At 30.7% G+C, this 16,725-nt stretch overlaps 1 protein-coding gene across 4 annotated transcripts; it reads left to right on the top strand.

Annotated features, from left to right (window-relative positions):
- The first annotated feature begins 1,012 nt into the window (after positions 1–1,012).
- LOC109788070 (E3 ubiquitin-protein ligase At3g02290) lies at positions 1,013–7,876 on the top strand. Of its 4 annotated transcripts, XM_020346707.3 has the most exons (6): positions 1,053–1,262; positions 1,359–1,495; positions 2,160–2,511; positions 3,662–4,088; positions 5,064–5,173; positions 7,600–7,876. In XM_020346707.3, the coding sequence occupies exons 3-6, from the start codon at positions 2,392–2,394 to the stop codon at positions 7,630–7,632; spliced, it is 690 nt and encodes a 229-aa protein (XP_020202296.1). In that variant the 5' UTR covers positions 1,053–1,262; positions 1,359–1,495; positions 2,160–2,391; the 3' UTR covers positions 7,633–7,876. The 4 variants fall into 4 exon arrangements, with proteins under 4 accessions (XP_029125001.1, XP_020202296.1, XP_020202297.1 ...); XM_029269168.2 differs by lacking the exon at positions 1,359–1,495 and having other exon boundaries at positions 1,013–1,141; XM_020346708.3 differs by lacking the exon at positions 1,359–1,495.
- The last annotated feature ends 8,849 nt before the right edge of the window (positions 7,877–16,725 follow it).

The following is a 16,725-nucleotide window of genomic DNA, read 5'->3' as shown; positions in this document are numbered from 1 at the left end:
TCACACTCCAATAGAAATTATTGTGATTTAAAAATTGAAAATTGTATTAATAATATTATAATTATGAATATAATTAAGCTCTTACATTGTACGTTAAGATAATAATTTTTTTATTTATGTAAATTATATCAATCTTGATTTACGTATGTTTGTTGATTTATTTCTTTCTATACAAAATATACAAAAATTATATAAATTATTTATTGGCTTAAAATATATATATATATATATATATATATATATATATTATTCACCGTGTATAATTTTCAATTTATATAACACTATTATTATTATTATTATATAATTTTAATTTATTAAATCGATAAAAAAAAATATCAAAGAAGTTAAAGTATAAACATTTATTATATTATATACGAAGAAATAGTGTGTTTAGCAGCAAAACTTGAAAAAAAATTAAAGGACCAAAAATAATTAAATTAAACTATAAATTAATTATAATAATTTTAGTAGTATAATTTTATTTTATTTATTCCATTAATAACGATATATTTCCACACAAAAAAATCAATTTTCAGTGTTTATATCAATTTAAAGTGAGACATTAATAATTTTTTTTACAGTAACAAGTTTTTAAACTATAAATATTGAAACAAACAATGTTATGCAAAACTTAAAATATAATTTAATTCATGTTATGTGTTAAAACTCAAACCATCTAATGAAAAAGAAATATATAAAACTTCTAGAAGACATAATGACAGAAAAACTAATGCTAGATTATTGTCGTGAATATTGTGAATGAGAAAATTAAAAAAATTGCAATAATAAACTTATATTTAATAATTTAAAAAACTAATATCTAAAACTAACCCATAAAATAATAATAAAATATTTTTCAACACATTTTAAGTTATTATGAATTAAAATAAGTTAACTTTTATTTTCTCCCTTTATTTGAATACATGCGCCGAGAGAAATTCAGTAAAGTGGCTCTTTCTCTTTTGTCTAAAACCTATTTTCAATATAAAAATTGGGTTAGATTCTTCCACCACTACCGACTACACTACGTCCTTACAGCAAAACAATAAAATTAAATTAAAAAAAAAAGGAAAAAAAAGAAAAGAAGAACTACACTTCACCCACCAAACGAAAGCAAAAGGGAAAGAGAGTAGTGAAAGAGGTTGTTTTTAATTTCGCAGTTTCATAGCAATTATCGCCGAAAAATCCAAAATTTCCACTCCTATCTCTCTGCTTATGACATCCCTAACATCTATCTACTCTACCCACTTTCTCAGTTTCAGGTTCCTCTCTCAAGCTATTACTTTTTTTTTTTGCCTGAAAAAAAAATAAAAATTCAACCTTTCTCTCTTTCTCCTCTTACCCACTTCGTTTTTCAGCTCCCAATTATCGTTTTGATCCTTCTGGTTGCTTCTTAGTTTGATAATCGAAAGTGGGTCTCTTCCTTTTCACGAAATTAAGAATGTTTCTGGCTCGATCCTTTCTTTTTTGATGGAAAATTTCATTGTTTGCACACGTAAGTCGGGTGTGATTTATGTCTTTTTACCAATGCTCTTAAATTGTCATCATGCTTATTCATCTAGAAAAAAAAAAGTAATGATGTTCGTGTTGTTGGTTGATTCATTGGCATAGCTTGAAATTAATGAAAATAATTTTTTTTTCTTCCTAAATTTGAACTTAGTACGGTGCTAGTGAAGTTGTCGGTGAGTGGCAAATGACTAAAAACTAAAAAGCTTAGCCATTTGAATAATCAAATTTGTCATATTCTTCTTTGAATTTTATATTAGTTATTTTATGTTTTATCATACTCCTGTGTTGATCTTATGTTATAGTCCTGATTTTGTCATTCTGAATTGTGCATGTGTCGCTTTGGAGCATGAGGATTAGGTGCATTGGTCAGATATTCATGTGCACCGAATCAAGAAAACTGATCAATCATTACTTTGAAATATATAATATTTATGTGGCTCCTAATTTTATTTTGTCATTTAATACTATAGGATAACAGGATTTGGTCTAAATAATACACGTACACATAATTTCTTGTCTAGCTGATTAATGCTTAGTTATTTTAATTGGTCAAATAATAGCATGACAAGAATGATAACGTCTACAAACTTCACATGTTCTTCAATGTTGTTTTTGTTTTTCTATAATGCTATTTTTGGTATAATTTGCAGGTGAGCAAGAGAAGCAGTGCTTATCCATATTACAGGGGTTATGTGAACTGAAGAGGGAGGGTACTGGTTTGTGGAGGCAGTGACACTTCTGCAAGCTTAGAATCCTCTCTCCGATTTCTTTTTTAAATGAAAACAGTTAGTGTGTTGTTGTTGGAGGCTCAAAGCTTGCATGTAAGACCATCTGGGTTTTGGTGATCAGTTTAAGCTAAAGAAAGTTTGAGAAGCTGGAACAATGGGTTCTGTTTGCTGTTGTATGAGTTTTGATGATTTTGAAGATTATGTAAATCCAAATAGTACCGTATATAGGAACTGCGTGTGTCTCAGTTGCTTGGCACAGAACCTTTTGAATGTGGTACGTTCCTGTTTACTTTTGTAATGCTGTGCCTTGTGTTATATGTTGCTGTCCATACTCCATAACTTCAATTTTGTATCTTTCATTTTTTTCCCATGCCTTAGTGAATTGCTTTTGCCCTGAATAACATACTTGTGAGGTGGTCCAACCTCTAGCATTTTGGGGTCCAATGTGTCTGGTTTTTGTTAGCATTGGTGTACTATTGCATTTTTCCTTTGTTTTGTATATATAAATGTGAACAGCTATTTGTTGGGGATTCTGATATTAGCCTTTTCTTTGGTGTTATGGTGTCTCAAACCAAGTCTCGAAATGTGTCTATTAAGAATCTTGAGATAACTACGTCACAAAAGCTAATCGTTGTAGCTGGGGATCTTAAGACCTTATAAACTCCATACTAGAATCGCATACTTCCAATGTGGGAACACTGCAATTTTTAGACACTCAATGTGCACATGCAATTTTTAGACACTCAATGTGCAATTTTTAGACACTCAATTTTTAGACTCTCATGTGAACACTGCAATGTTGGCATCACCAACCACATGTGCATTCATAGATGAGAAACATGGTGGAAAACTCTAATACCAGTTTATAAGAACCTTGGGAGAACCCCACCACAATAACTAGTCATTGTAGTTAGAGAGCCAAAGCCTTATAGACCCCATACTGGTTTCCCATATTTCCAATGTGGGGCTCAAGTCCTATACCTTGCTATTGGATCCTAAGTTAACACTAAGTTTAAAATTGGTGATGTGCTACATAATATATCCATAAAGAAATCGTGAGTGCTATCAGTGTTAGAAATGACTTTGGAACTTTTGTTACCTCTAAGTCAGTTTTGGGTGTTACAAGTATACCATCTGATGCTCTAGTGGTTGCTTGTTTGTCCTAAATAAGCCACAAATAAAATCAAATACGAGCAATTTTTAATCACTTGTTACTTGGTTTAGGTAATATTTTCTGCATCTGTTAATCTGACTATTTAATTTTTTTGTGGTAAATCCACTGTATTGTTTGCCATATACATTAATATTTGTCAGACTGCAACTTGAAAAATAATTTTTGTTGATGATGTGTCTTGGCATTGATGAGAGCTATACTTTATAGTAAAAAAATATAACCATTTTTTCCTATCTACCTCAAATTTCAGTATGCATCAATATTCCGTCGAGGGGATGCACACTCAATCCCTTCATCTATTCAGGGGGCAGCATCTATGAATTCTTCTGCGTCACTTGATAATTCTCTATCTGACATGTACCGTTCTCCTCCAAGGCCATTACCGTATGATGTAGAACCCAGATATTTTCGCTCGCAACGTGATGGACTAGTTTCAAGGCGGGAGAAGGGTTCAAGTCATTCTAATGAGGAAACAGAACCTCTAAGAAATGATGTAGATGTGGATCCAGAGTCTTTAAATTCAGGAGACAAGTGGAATGGAAGTGCCCGTGAAGCTGGATCAAAGGAATTCCATTCTAAGTCCTCCCTAAGAATTTCATCAACAAAATATTCAGCTGGAGCTGGCCTGATCTATGCATCATCAGAAGACGAGGATGTCTGTCCAACTTGTCTTGAAGGTAGAGATATATACATTTATCGTAGTAATATTAAATTTTTGGTAGAAGACTCATTGGTACTAACACTTAAAATTTCACGAAATATTAATCTGTTTCTGTAATATGCTTAATGACCCATCTTGACTTGTACATAGAACTTTGGATGTTTTATTTTTATTTTATATACTTATTGTAGAACATAGATGTTGTTGGGAGACTCTATGGTGTATCAGTTTCCTTTTACGTTAAAACTTGTGGCTCCTGTCCCTTAAATGGTCAAGAAGCAAAACCAAAAGCTAGATATTTAATTAATGATAAGAAAATGTGCTTCTTGCGATGGTTTCATTAGTTGATCTTGAAGCTAGATAAGAATGCTCCTGTTGTTCCTTTTTGTAATGTGATGGTAAACCAACCAAGAAATGTAACTAATGTCAATGGTCCACAGAATAAGAAATATAATTAATATTTCTTTTATATTGAAATCATTTATAATATTATAATATGCCCTTTTTTGTCTATTTGGGTAAACTTCTCCAAAAGTATTTTTAGGAAAGAAAAATAGGAAGAAAAAATGAAGTAAGTTTTTCCATAAGCTAAAATTAGCTTATGTAAAGCTAATTTGTAGAAATTATCTTCTATTAGTTTCTCCAAAATCTTATTTTTAACTTATGCATAAGTTAGTTTGACTTATGGAAAAACTTATTTTGATTTTCTTCCCTACCATTTTCTCCTAGAAGTTTTTGGAAAAGTTTGTGCCTTATATCTGTTACCTCTTTCAATTAATTTTTCTTTCTTATTTTTCTGACATTTTCTACGCCATTATTTCTCTATCTCTTTCTTGATAAGTGTGTAAAATAGTTATAAATAGATAAGGGTACAGAGGAGAAAGTCTGATAGTTACTGCTATTAACTTGTTGTTGTTGGTACTGGGAAACACTAATAAATGAACAGGATGTTTGGAGATTCTTACTTTTCTACAAATATTCTTGCTTGCAGAATACACTAAAGAGAATCCAAAGATAATGACCAATTGCTCTCATCATTTTCACCTTGGTTGCATTTATGAGTGGATGGAGAGAAGTGACAACTGTCCAGTTTGTGGAAAGGTAATACTTAGTATTTTCTTAATACTCTCAGGAAAATGATTTTTACTTCATTAGCAATGATACAGAAATGAGATATGTCAAATTCAGTTCTGAGAAGTGAAAACTGGGCTATACAGCCATGTCTAGTTTGCATCTAACCAGTAAACAATATTGGTGCAAACTTGCAAACCAGTCCCTATAGCATGTAATGCATTTGCACTGTATTTTACACATCTCAATAGGAAGAACAAGATGGGAGTAAAATCTAACAATATGCTTGGTAACAAAGAAAATATTCCATATATGATTTATCATGAAGGAAATTAACATCGTATTTTCTTTAGTTTGTTTATTAAAATTATTTCAAGCATGAGCCATAACAACATTGTAATAAAATGACAAGCTTCGCTTTAAATCTAAGATACAGATTAGGGAAAAAATATGGACTTCTGTAACTTTAGCTTGGCCTAGTAAAATAGAAACGAATATTTTTATTCTCTTCTACCTACTTTAGTAATGACTAATCATTACTTTAACCCTCATTCTAAAATGTCTTGCTGAACATCTCATACCCCCTCCCCACACTAATGGTATGTTTGGTTCAGAGAAGAAAGTGAAAAGAAATTACATAATTAGTTAATTTAGTGACAAAGTGTTATTTAAGTACTCCCTTCCCTTGGGTCCTTTTTATAAGTCCCAATTAACTAATATACTGGAATTAAGAAAATTAGTTAATTTAGTTAATAACATTAAATTTTTCATAAAGTTAAGTTTTTTCAAAATTATCCCTAACATTATTAAAACATACTCTTATTCTTTTTTAAATATTTTTTATTAGCTTTATATCTTTTAATCTCTCTCATCATTAAGATATTTATTGCTTTGATTTTTATTGGCTATACACGTGAAGAGTCAAAGTAAGAATCACAAAATGCTCTTCATACGAGACAAAGTTAAACTCCTGAAGAGTTTAAGACATTAATGTATTTCACTTACTACTAATTGAACTTAAAAAAATGAGTCATAGTTAAAGATATTTTTGTGAAAAAATGATTGACTCATGAGACATTCTAGATTAGTTCTCTTATAAAAAGGACCGAGCAAAACTTCCAAAGTTTGCTAATAATTGACGCATAGGGCAGTTTATCCTTTCCATATGGTAGGAGTGCATGTCTTTTGTGTCATGTTTAGTAATCACTATTGGTTTTTTGACATGTATGTAAAGTTTGCTAATGTGCCACATATTTTAGTTGAAAATTGTTTGAGGATGATTCTCATTATTTGAGCTAACATGCTTTCACCCAGCATGCCTTCAGGCCTTGTATGTGTGTGACTGTGACATATTATACATGGCTTCATATGCATGTGTATGTTCATGTATGTATTAAAATGTATGTACTATTAAACATCTTTTTAATTCCTCTAAAATTTGAAGTTTTTAGCCTTTGCATATTAAAATTTTCAATCAGTCCCTTTAAATTTCCCGCCTTTCTAAGTTGTCCTTCCATTACTTGCATTTTGATACATGGACACACTGAAATTAACTTGCTCCAAATCTGGTGTGCCTAATAGAAAGTTGAGTCAGCATGTTACATGGCAACTAATAGAACTGTCAATCTACAAAACTTCCTGTCCCGAGAACCCTAAGGAAACCATTAATGAATGAATTGTAGATTGATTTCCATACAATATCCCCCTCAAAATTCTGCATTTTATGTAAGAATTTAAATATCGAGTTCTATTATCTGTACACCATTTTTCTATAACCATTTCTACAACACTGCAACTTTCTTTTTCTATCTCCAGTACATCTACAATGTTCTCTCACTTTTCTCTCTTCTGTTCCTATTACAATATTTTGTATAAAAATATTGTGCAAAATACAATTTCTCTTTTACATTTTGTCCAGCTAAGCATTAGTGTGTCCATGTATAACATTGGATTCATGACAGACGCATAATGAAGGATGAGGAAGGAAAAAAGCTTTAAGGGATTGGTTTGAAAAGTTTATAAATGTAAAGACTAAAACAAAAGAATATCGAATTTTAGTAGCCATAAACATATTTAAGTCATAAATAAATGGTTATATTTAATTAGGGGTGTGCCAAAAACTCAAATTGTTTGGAGAAAACATGAACCAAATCACTTTATAAAAATTATTTACTTAACTAAACCATTCTCATAAAGTGGTTTGGTTTGGTTTTTTGAAAAATACCAACATAGACTTTAGGTAACAGGTTAAAGTCCCAGATACAACATCTCTACTTGTGTGGTTAAAACTACAGATATTAACCTTTCTCAAAAACCTATTTGGGAGCCTGGTGCGTTGGACCGTCCTATTTTTATTTGCAAAGTGTATTCAAATTGATGAACTAAACACTTCTAAAATCTAGAGTTTAATTGATCAAGATAGATTTGTTATGTATTTGGCTATTTGTTTTGATTAGGTGATGGTATTCGATGAAACGACTTTCACTTGATTAAAAGGTTTATGTCGTGGATGAAGTCAGCAACAGAGGCATTGAAGAATATAAGTATAGACATTGTGAATACTACAAATTAAGTGCTTGTCATGTATAGTAAGTACGAAAAGTTTTCTCAATCATTGTTGTGAGTTCATTCTAATTCCATGTGTTTTTTTGTGTTTAAACATTTCAACTTGTCCAAAACTGTGAAGAAAGAAAGAATATGCAATTTTAGATGGAAAATTTGTGATGGCTTCAACATACTAACTTGTTATTGTTTCTCTTCCGATTGTTTAAAGTTCATGAGTTTTTAAATTGACGAAATAAAGATTACGCACGGAGAGAAAACGCACTGTGAGAACATGAGATGTAGCAAGAGGTTATATATATATGATAATCTGGGTCAGGTGTCTGTTTTTTCTTTAGTTTTTTTCGATAAACTGTATGAGAAATTTCTTTGAACTTATAAAAGGATCAACTTTTCAGCTGGATTGGCCCTACGTCTTTATACACACACATACACACAACACTTGAATATAAGAATGAATTACAACAATACACAAGAGAGACTACAATCCTCACAAGCAATTATGGGAACATGAATATATCAAAACTGAAAATTTAAGTCCCACAATCAGAGAACTAGATACATTTATATTACAACAACATACTTCCACACAATAACTTATTGTTATATTTAAAATAACTGCAGATTCCTTGTTGTAACAATCTTGGAAGTAATTTTTCTGACTTCATGGTTGTAGATTCCTACAAATACATCATGGGTATTGCTACTTTGCCTTTTTGGTAGATTCTTTGTTGTTTGTTCTTTTGATAGATTCCTTGCGGTCTTGATAGAAATTTTGGCTTCATATTTGTTTTGAATTGTCTCGTTACGTCTCTATCTACAAATCTAAAATGCTCATCTTTAATCTTGTCTTAAATGACTTCCACCTTTAATTTAGAAAAGTTTTTTTTTTTTTTTTTTAAATTGAAAATAAATTTGTCTTGTAATGTATTTTACTCGGTTAAATATATTGTAGCAATTATCTTCATTGTTTGGCAAATAATTATTAGGACCTGTGGAAACTTTTTCATTTTCAAGTTCCAAAGATTGAGTTGAATTGACTTCCTTTAACTCTTCTTTTCGCTCTCCTCTAAGGTGGCAACATCTAGAGTTGTAGTTGAAAGAAAGGATTCAATTAATTTGTTTCCTACTAATTACATTTTTCTCTTACTCTATTATAGAGATACATTTGTCTCTAAAACAGGTAACTATGAAAATAAACAAAAATAAAGGAAATAAGAATAAAATAATATCAAATCTCCTAAGATACTTCTATTTACAACACTTTCTCTCAAGTTGGTAAATGAATATCAATCATTCCCAACTTGTTTATTAGCTCTTGAAATCTACTAGTAGGAAGGCCCTTAGTAAGTACATCTGTCAATTGGAGTCCTATAGGGAAGTGAGTTGTGACAATAAGATCACTGTCTAACTTATCTTAGATGAATTGTCTGTATATTACAATATGCTTGGTCTTGTCATGTTGAACTGGATTGTGAGTAATGTTGATGGTTGACTTGTCGCAAAATAGCTTCATAGGTAACTCTATTTTAATTCTAAGGTCATCAAGAATAATTTTCATCCATAGCTCTTCATATATGTCGTGTGTCAAGACCCTGAATCCATCTTCTACACTAGATTGAGCAACTACGTTCTATTTCTTATTCCTCCAAGTCACCAAATTCACCCCCCAAACAACATCTAGAAGTAGATCACCTGTGACTGACCTGGCATAATTTGCATCAGTATAAATCTCCAAAGGCATGGTGTCTCTTCTTCTAAATAGTAATCATTTCCTTGGACTTGACTTCAAGTACTGAATGATCTTGTTAACTTCCTGCATATGCCTTTCCCGGGGGTCATGCATGAATTGACTAACTACATTCATAACATTAGCAAAGTCTGGTTTAGTGTGTGATAGGTAAATTAGTTTCCCTACCAATTTCTGATATTGATACTTATCCACTTGTAGACTTTCTTCATGTCCTATTTTGTGATTCTCTTCAATTAGAACTTCTAAGATACTACATCCCAACTTTCCTATTTTGTTAAGAAGGTCAAGGTCATATTTTCTTGGAGAGATAAATATGCCCTTCTTAAGCTTCCCCTAGTCTTTCATCTCAAACTTTGTTGCCAACTTTTTCTTTAGGGTCTATTTTTCTTCTTCATCATCACCTACAATGATCATGTAGTCTAGGTAGACTAAAAGTATTGTGAGATTTCCATTAGGGGAGTGTTTTAAGAACAAAGTATGATCATGTTGGCTCTATTTGTATCCCAAGGAAATCATTGTCTTGGTAAATCTCCCAAACCATGCTCCAAATCCTAGGGAAATTTCCATGTAAACATCTTCAAAATCTCCATGCAAGAAGGGGTTTTTGATCAAACTGTTGCAAGTCCCAACCAAAATGAACTGCAAGAGAAAGTATAACCCGTACTGTATTCATCTTTGTCATCGATGCAAAGGTTCTCATAATCTATCCCATAAGTCTATGTGTACCCTTTTGCTATCAATTTTTCTTTGTATTTGTCTATTGTCCCATCAGCTCTATGCTTCACTATGAATATCCATCTATACCCAATAACTTTCTTGTCTTTGGTTCTATCTACAATCTCCCATATTGAGTTTTTAAAACCAATGACTTCACTTTTTATTTCATAGTTTGAATCCAGTGCTCCTCTCATAGCTTCTTGGACTAAAGTTGGGATATCTATTGAATCAATGACAATAATGAAACTTTGATGTTGAGCAAACAAATGGTCCATACAAACATATTGTGAAATAGGATTTGTGCTAGCAGTGGAGAGGATGACAACAACTCTGATTTTTTTTATTTTAGGGTAGTAGAAATGGACCTCCCAAGATAGGGAGCTTTGATACCAAGTTGAAAGAGAGGATTCTATTAATTTGTTTCTTATTAATTACATTCTTCTCTTATCCTATTATAGAGATACATGTGTCCTAAAAACAGGTAACTATGAAAATAAACAAAAATAAAGGAAATAAGGAAAGATTAAAAAATAATATCAAATCTCCTAAGATACTCTTATTTACAATAATTGTCATTTTTTTTTTGTTTTATTTGCTAAAAGCAAAGCTTTATTTTGTGGTTTTATTCTATATCACAATTGGGACTTTATCCATTCATCAATTTTATTTTTCTTGACCAAAGACAAATCAAATTTTGTCCTCCATTTAGCTTGCGTTGATATGGCCAAGTATTGACTATTTACTTCACTAGAACACTTTACTGAATCATAACCTCATAACATGATTCAAGTTATTCCTTGGCTGGTCACATAGGATATGAATAGATATTCCTTGGGGAGATTTCCTTATGAACTATAAAAACCAAAAATCTTCATAAGATCAGAGGTAGAAAGTATTGTATCATGCATCTATATAATTATAATAATTATAAGTTAGAAGAAATAATTGTTTAGAAAAAGTCTTGATATGATATAAGTCTTGATTCCAATCTTAAACGAAAAGAACTTTTAAGAATTTTTGCTTTGGAAAATAAGTTTCCTAACCTTATGAATCTTTATGATGATTGATTTCTATTGAGTGTGTATTTACTATAATAAATGCGTAAAATTCTGTCTTTTTGTAAGGATCGTGAGGGGTGTTATGAATTTGAGATGGAAATATATTTTGAGCTATTTCTTTAGGAGAGTTTTGCCCATTGTTTTTCAATTATAAGTATGAGAATGAACTCAGGTTTCTCTTGATAGGTATGGTCAATCGGTCATTACTGATAATGAATGGAAAAACTTCGACATAAATAGCTCAAAAAGCATTTTCACCTCATTTCATGACATCTCCCACGATCCTTGCAAGGAAAGAGAATTTTACGAATCTATTTTAATGGATACAAAAACTATAGAAATCCATCATCATGAAGATTCCTAAGGTCAAGGGACCTTATTTTCTAAAGCAAAAATTCTTAGTTCTTATTGTTCAAGATTGGCCTCTAGTCCTTTATAAATCTAAGACTTTTCCGGACAATTCACAGCTCGTACTCATGATTATATAGATTCTTGGTACAATACTTTCTACATTTAACCTTATCATCATTCTTGGTTTTTCTTAATCAAATAAGGAATTTCCAAAAAGGTTCATGAAGTGGTTTGGTGATTTTGGAGCCACTACGACATTGCTTCCTCATAAGATTATTTTGAATTTCGATTCATATCCGTTAAGGTCGGCCAAATAATAACTTATGTCATGAGATTATGATTCGGTAAGGTACACTAATGAAGTAGAAATTTAGTACTTAACCAGATCAATACGAGTTAAATGGTGGATAAAAAGTATGATGCTTCTTTGGTCAAGAAAGAAAAAAATTGATGAATGGATAAAATTGTCTCAATTGAGATATGGGACAAAATCACAACATCAAGCTTTGCTTTAGCAGAAAACAAAAAATAGTGACAATTATAGCTGCTACCACCTGAAAAGAATGGCAAGAAAAGCTAGAAGAGGTCAGTTTAACAATGCATTTAGAGCTTGAAGATAAAGGTCTCATTTAGCAAGTATTTTCAAAGCAATGAAGATGATTAATTGCTACGGCATATTTGACTGGTCAAAATATATTATGGGACAATTATAATTTTAAGTTTTAGGAGTTTTCAAAAAATTGAAGGTTTAAGTTATTCAAGACACTTAAAAAGGTTAAAGACAAGTATTTTAGAATTGTAGATAGAGAGAAACATGTAACGGTAATCCAAAACAAAGACAAAGAAGCCAAAATTTATAATTTCAAGACTACAAGGAATATGGCAAAAGGACATACTGAAAGGAATCTACCAAAAAGACAGTAGCAACAACCATGACTGCATTTGAAGGAATCTCCAGCCAAAAAATCATTTCCAAGACTACTATAACAAGGAATCTGCAGTCTTTTTAAATAAAATAATAGGTTATTGTGTGTGAGATTTCTGTTGTTCTACTACAGTAAAAACTCTTTAAATTAATAATGTCAGGACTGGAGAAATTTATTAATTTAGAGAGTTATTAATTTATTGATAAATTAATAATTATTAATTTAAAGAGTTTTTAAGTAATTATACTGTACATATCAAATAAAAAGGCAAATTAGTCTATGTCTCTTAGAATTGCAACGCGAACCTTGGGACTCAATGTAAATTAGTAACTTTTGAACAAAAATACAACACCTGAGCTATTGGATGCAATAAGAAAAGTTAGAGATGAGCTCCAAATAGACTTGAACTTTAAAGGAAAACAGACAACTATTGAATCATATTTCAATATAGTGTAATATATTTTTTTCAGTTTCTATGAATTATTAATTTATGATTTTCTTGAGACCGAAAATTATAAAGTGATCTCCCGAAAAATTATTATCTTATTATTTTATCGAATTTTTCAATTTTTTACATTGGCCCAAATCGGAACCGGACAAATTTATTATTTTAGAGAGTTTATTAATTTATCGAGTATTTATTTAAAGAGTTTTTACTGTATATATGTTTCTAGTTCTATGGTTGTGGAACTTAAGTTTTGAAGTATTCAAGTTCTCGTGAGTGCTTGTGAGGATTGTAGTCTCTCTCTTTTTAAATAAAATTTAGTAATTTCTTTCTTATATTAGATCTCCTTAAGTTATTGCATCTCTTCTATTCTAAAGCTACTACCTTCCATTGCTGCCCAAGTTTTATAAATTTCTTGCTAATTAAGTTCTCTATATATTTTTCTTTTTTGCAAGTCTAATTTCTAGTTTCTTTATTAATCTCTATCATATTAATTTTTCAATCTTGCGGTTTTATAATAATTATTGTTTCTTGTTGTAATTAAAACAAGTAAAACTCAAGTTTTATTTGATTATATATGCAAATGTATATATAATTTATGGTTTTTATTTGAGACTTTTCTCAAAATTTTCTCATTGTGACAAGAACATGATCTCGTTTATTTCTGCTACTCATTTTTCCTTAATAGGACGTTGGCTAGCTTCTAAACTTAGTGGTTTTGGTAATTAAATCCTAAACAGCATAGTAAATCTGTTGGCCAAGTTAGAACTAGAAGTAGTCTCGTACATGCGACACTAAGAAAGAAAAATTAAGTGGTTAGTTTCTTTTAAAAAGTAACATTTAAGTGAATTAAATTTAAAATTTTAATAATTAGTAGTAAGGTAATCGTCTGGAGATATTCCATCAACCTCTCAAGATTAAGAAAGTCAAACTAATTCAATCGAACTACAAATAACATAATTGGTCAATACTTGTAATAAAAAAGTGTGAAGTTTATATGCAGCAATATTTATAGTCATCGAAGGAAATCAGATGCTTGAATATAGTTGTACTGGAACAAAAGCTAATAAAGTTAGTCATATTCTAGAATATTAAGTATTAGATAAACATATTGCAAAAGCATGTCATTTTATGCATTTGGGCTTAATATGCGCATAATTATGTTATTAAGATGAGATTAAACTCGTCAAAAAAAAGAAAAAAGAATATATCAGATTAAAAAAAAAAAGTTTCAGGATTTTGTTATAATCGTTATGAAAAACAATTTACACGACAGATAAACTTTTCCCAATTGCTACATAATCTTCTTTATGGATGTAAAAAATGAGTACAATTAATTCAAAGTCAATAAAATTATATACGAAATCTTCGGATAAAACTTTAGATAAAAGAACTAACCCTTTTCAAATTATATACAGGATTTATTATAAAGTAACAAAAAGTATTACAGTTTTAAGGCTTTGAGATCATCACGTAAAAAAAATGAAACTATACTCCTAGGAGCAAATATAAGAAAATCTGGAGTTCAAGTGCCTAAAAAGCTTAGGTATCTAGAAATTGTAAGTAAATTTACAAAAGACTGAATATTTAAAGACATGATAGAAGAAGAAAAATTAGCTTATGAATTTAAACTCAATTAGAAGAAGAAACTATACTCCTCTTATGCGGAGGATTGAACATTTTTTTTATTAACACTAAAAAAATACAACAAGACCAGGAAAAATTAAAAGAAAGTAATAAAGGACAAAGAAATCAATACAAATCAAAAAAGAGACAAAGGTTGGTGAAAGAAGCCTCTAAAGAACCACAATAAAACTATCATGAAAATTTGGTGGACTTAGCCGCTCTAGACCAAGTTTTAGGCACCAAATTATGAGTTGATTGGTTGTTCTTTTTTATCTGACCTTTGGGAGCTGCTGGCTGGGAAGGTTAAACCTCTTCATGAGCATGCCAATCAAATCCACTTCTGGACTGAAGTGTCAAACTGTGACAAAGCTGTTATATTAATAAGTTGTTGTGATAAACCACAAGACTCAATCTGCACCTGGTCAGAAAAGTTAGCAGGAGGCAAGACAGCAGAATGATTTAAAGGTTACAGGGTCAGATATGCAGCCACTTTGGCAATTCCCTTCTTAGTTGAAGTAGATGGACCATGAGCAGAATCTGAGACAGCATGAGTCCTAAGCTTTGCTGCAACAGCAGTGGCACCAAATGTAGAAATCACCCTTGGACTATCTCCATCTTTGGAGACATGATCAATATTTGGTTGTTTGCCAGCATCCCCTAATTAAATATCCAGAATCCATAACAGGGTCTAGCACAATAGAGGATTCAAAATATTAAGTGTGAAGTTTAAAAAAATTAGACATAAGGCGACCTAATAATAAGTTATTTAATAGACCTAGCAATAACTACTATAGTATAGACTCTGATATAATTTTATAAAATTTGAGTTTAAGTTTAACTTAAAATAAAAAATAAAATAGCTAATAATGAGGTAGAGCTTGTCCTTCACTTGTACGCACTATTTTACATAAATCGCTAGATGTTGGAGTTCATGTTCAAAACTAAGAGAAAAGAAAATATTGGAAAAAATATAATGAGTTGAAAATATAATGTATTGATAATGAGAAGGGCGAGTACAAAGTGATTAGTAGTTGTCAACTAACAAATTCTTCACATATGCCTGGTCTTTTAATTATGTTACCCTATATTTCACAATTTAGTTTTTTATTTTATGTTTTTCTTTTTAACAATATATACTTATTTTTAAAATTTAAGGTTGAAATGATAAGGGGAAGTCCATCCGACAGATGGCCAACAACTCAAGCAAAGTAAATAATAGATCCAACCAACTACACTTTTGTTATTACTAATTAGGAAATGTACATAATCATGTGAATTAATTAAATTTTGAATAATTTTTAGAAAAATATTTATGAACTATAACATTTCTTGATTTATTGTTAAAGTTAATCGGATTCTCTATTAGCCAATAATTTTAGAGTACTACCATGCTTAAAAATAAATAGTTTGAAGTCTAGATGTAATATAAAATTTATTTGAATAAATTTTTTCAGAAATATTTTAGAGGAAAAAACGAGATAAATTTTTATAAAAATTTAAATTAGTTTATGTATAAATTGATTTTTAAAAGTTCTTTCTATTAGTTTATAATTTTTTCATATATAGACTTAACCCCAATGACCATTGCTTATTTTTTACTCGTTCATGCAACTTCCTCGCTGGAGTCGGGGTCTGAACCCTGTCTCTTCACCTTGGCATCCATCACAAAGACATCATTGTTGATGACAGAGATGCCACTATAGGCAAGCCATAGAGCTCCTCTTTGGCAGTGACAATCTTGTCACCAATCTTGAGGAGTCCATCATCAAAGGAGGGAGGGGGGACGATGCCCTCAAGGGCTGAAGGCATTATCATTGTTGGGGTTGATAGAGTCAAATAAAGAGATTGAAGTTGATGGAGTTGAAGAAGGAGTTTAAGATAGACAAAGATGATAGTAGAGAGATGTCAAAGAAGGAGATTGAAGTTGACGATGGGGATGATGAGAATTTTTTTTTTTGACAAAATAATTATTTACCATTAAAAATAAAATTAATACATTAACAAATGATATGATTGATGAGTTTCACCTCATAATTGTGTGTATTTCATAATCTACGCAAACTTATTTTTATTTAAAAGTTAAGGCTGAAATGATAAAACGAAAACCCCATATATCATTCAGCTTTGGTCATTGTGTGCTGAAA

Source organism: Cajanus cajan, chromosome 2, assembly GCF_000230855.2.
Source record: "Cajanus cajan strain Asha chromosome 2, NIPB_CcT2T_4, whole genome shotgun sequence".
Classification (NCBI taxonomy): Eukaryota; Viridiplantae; Streptophyta; class Magnoliopsida; order Fabales; family Fabaceae; genus Cajanus; species Cajanus cajan.
This window is presented reverse-complemented; position numbering and strand designations above follow the sequence as displayed.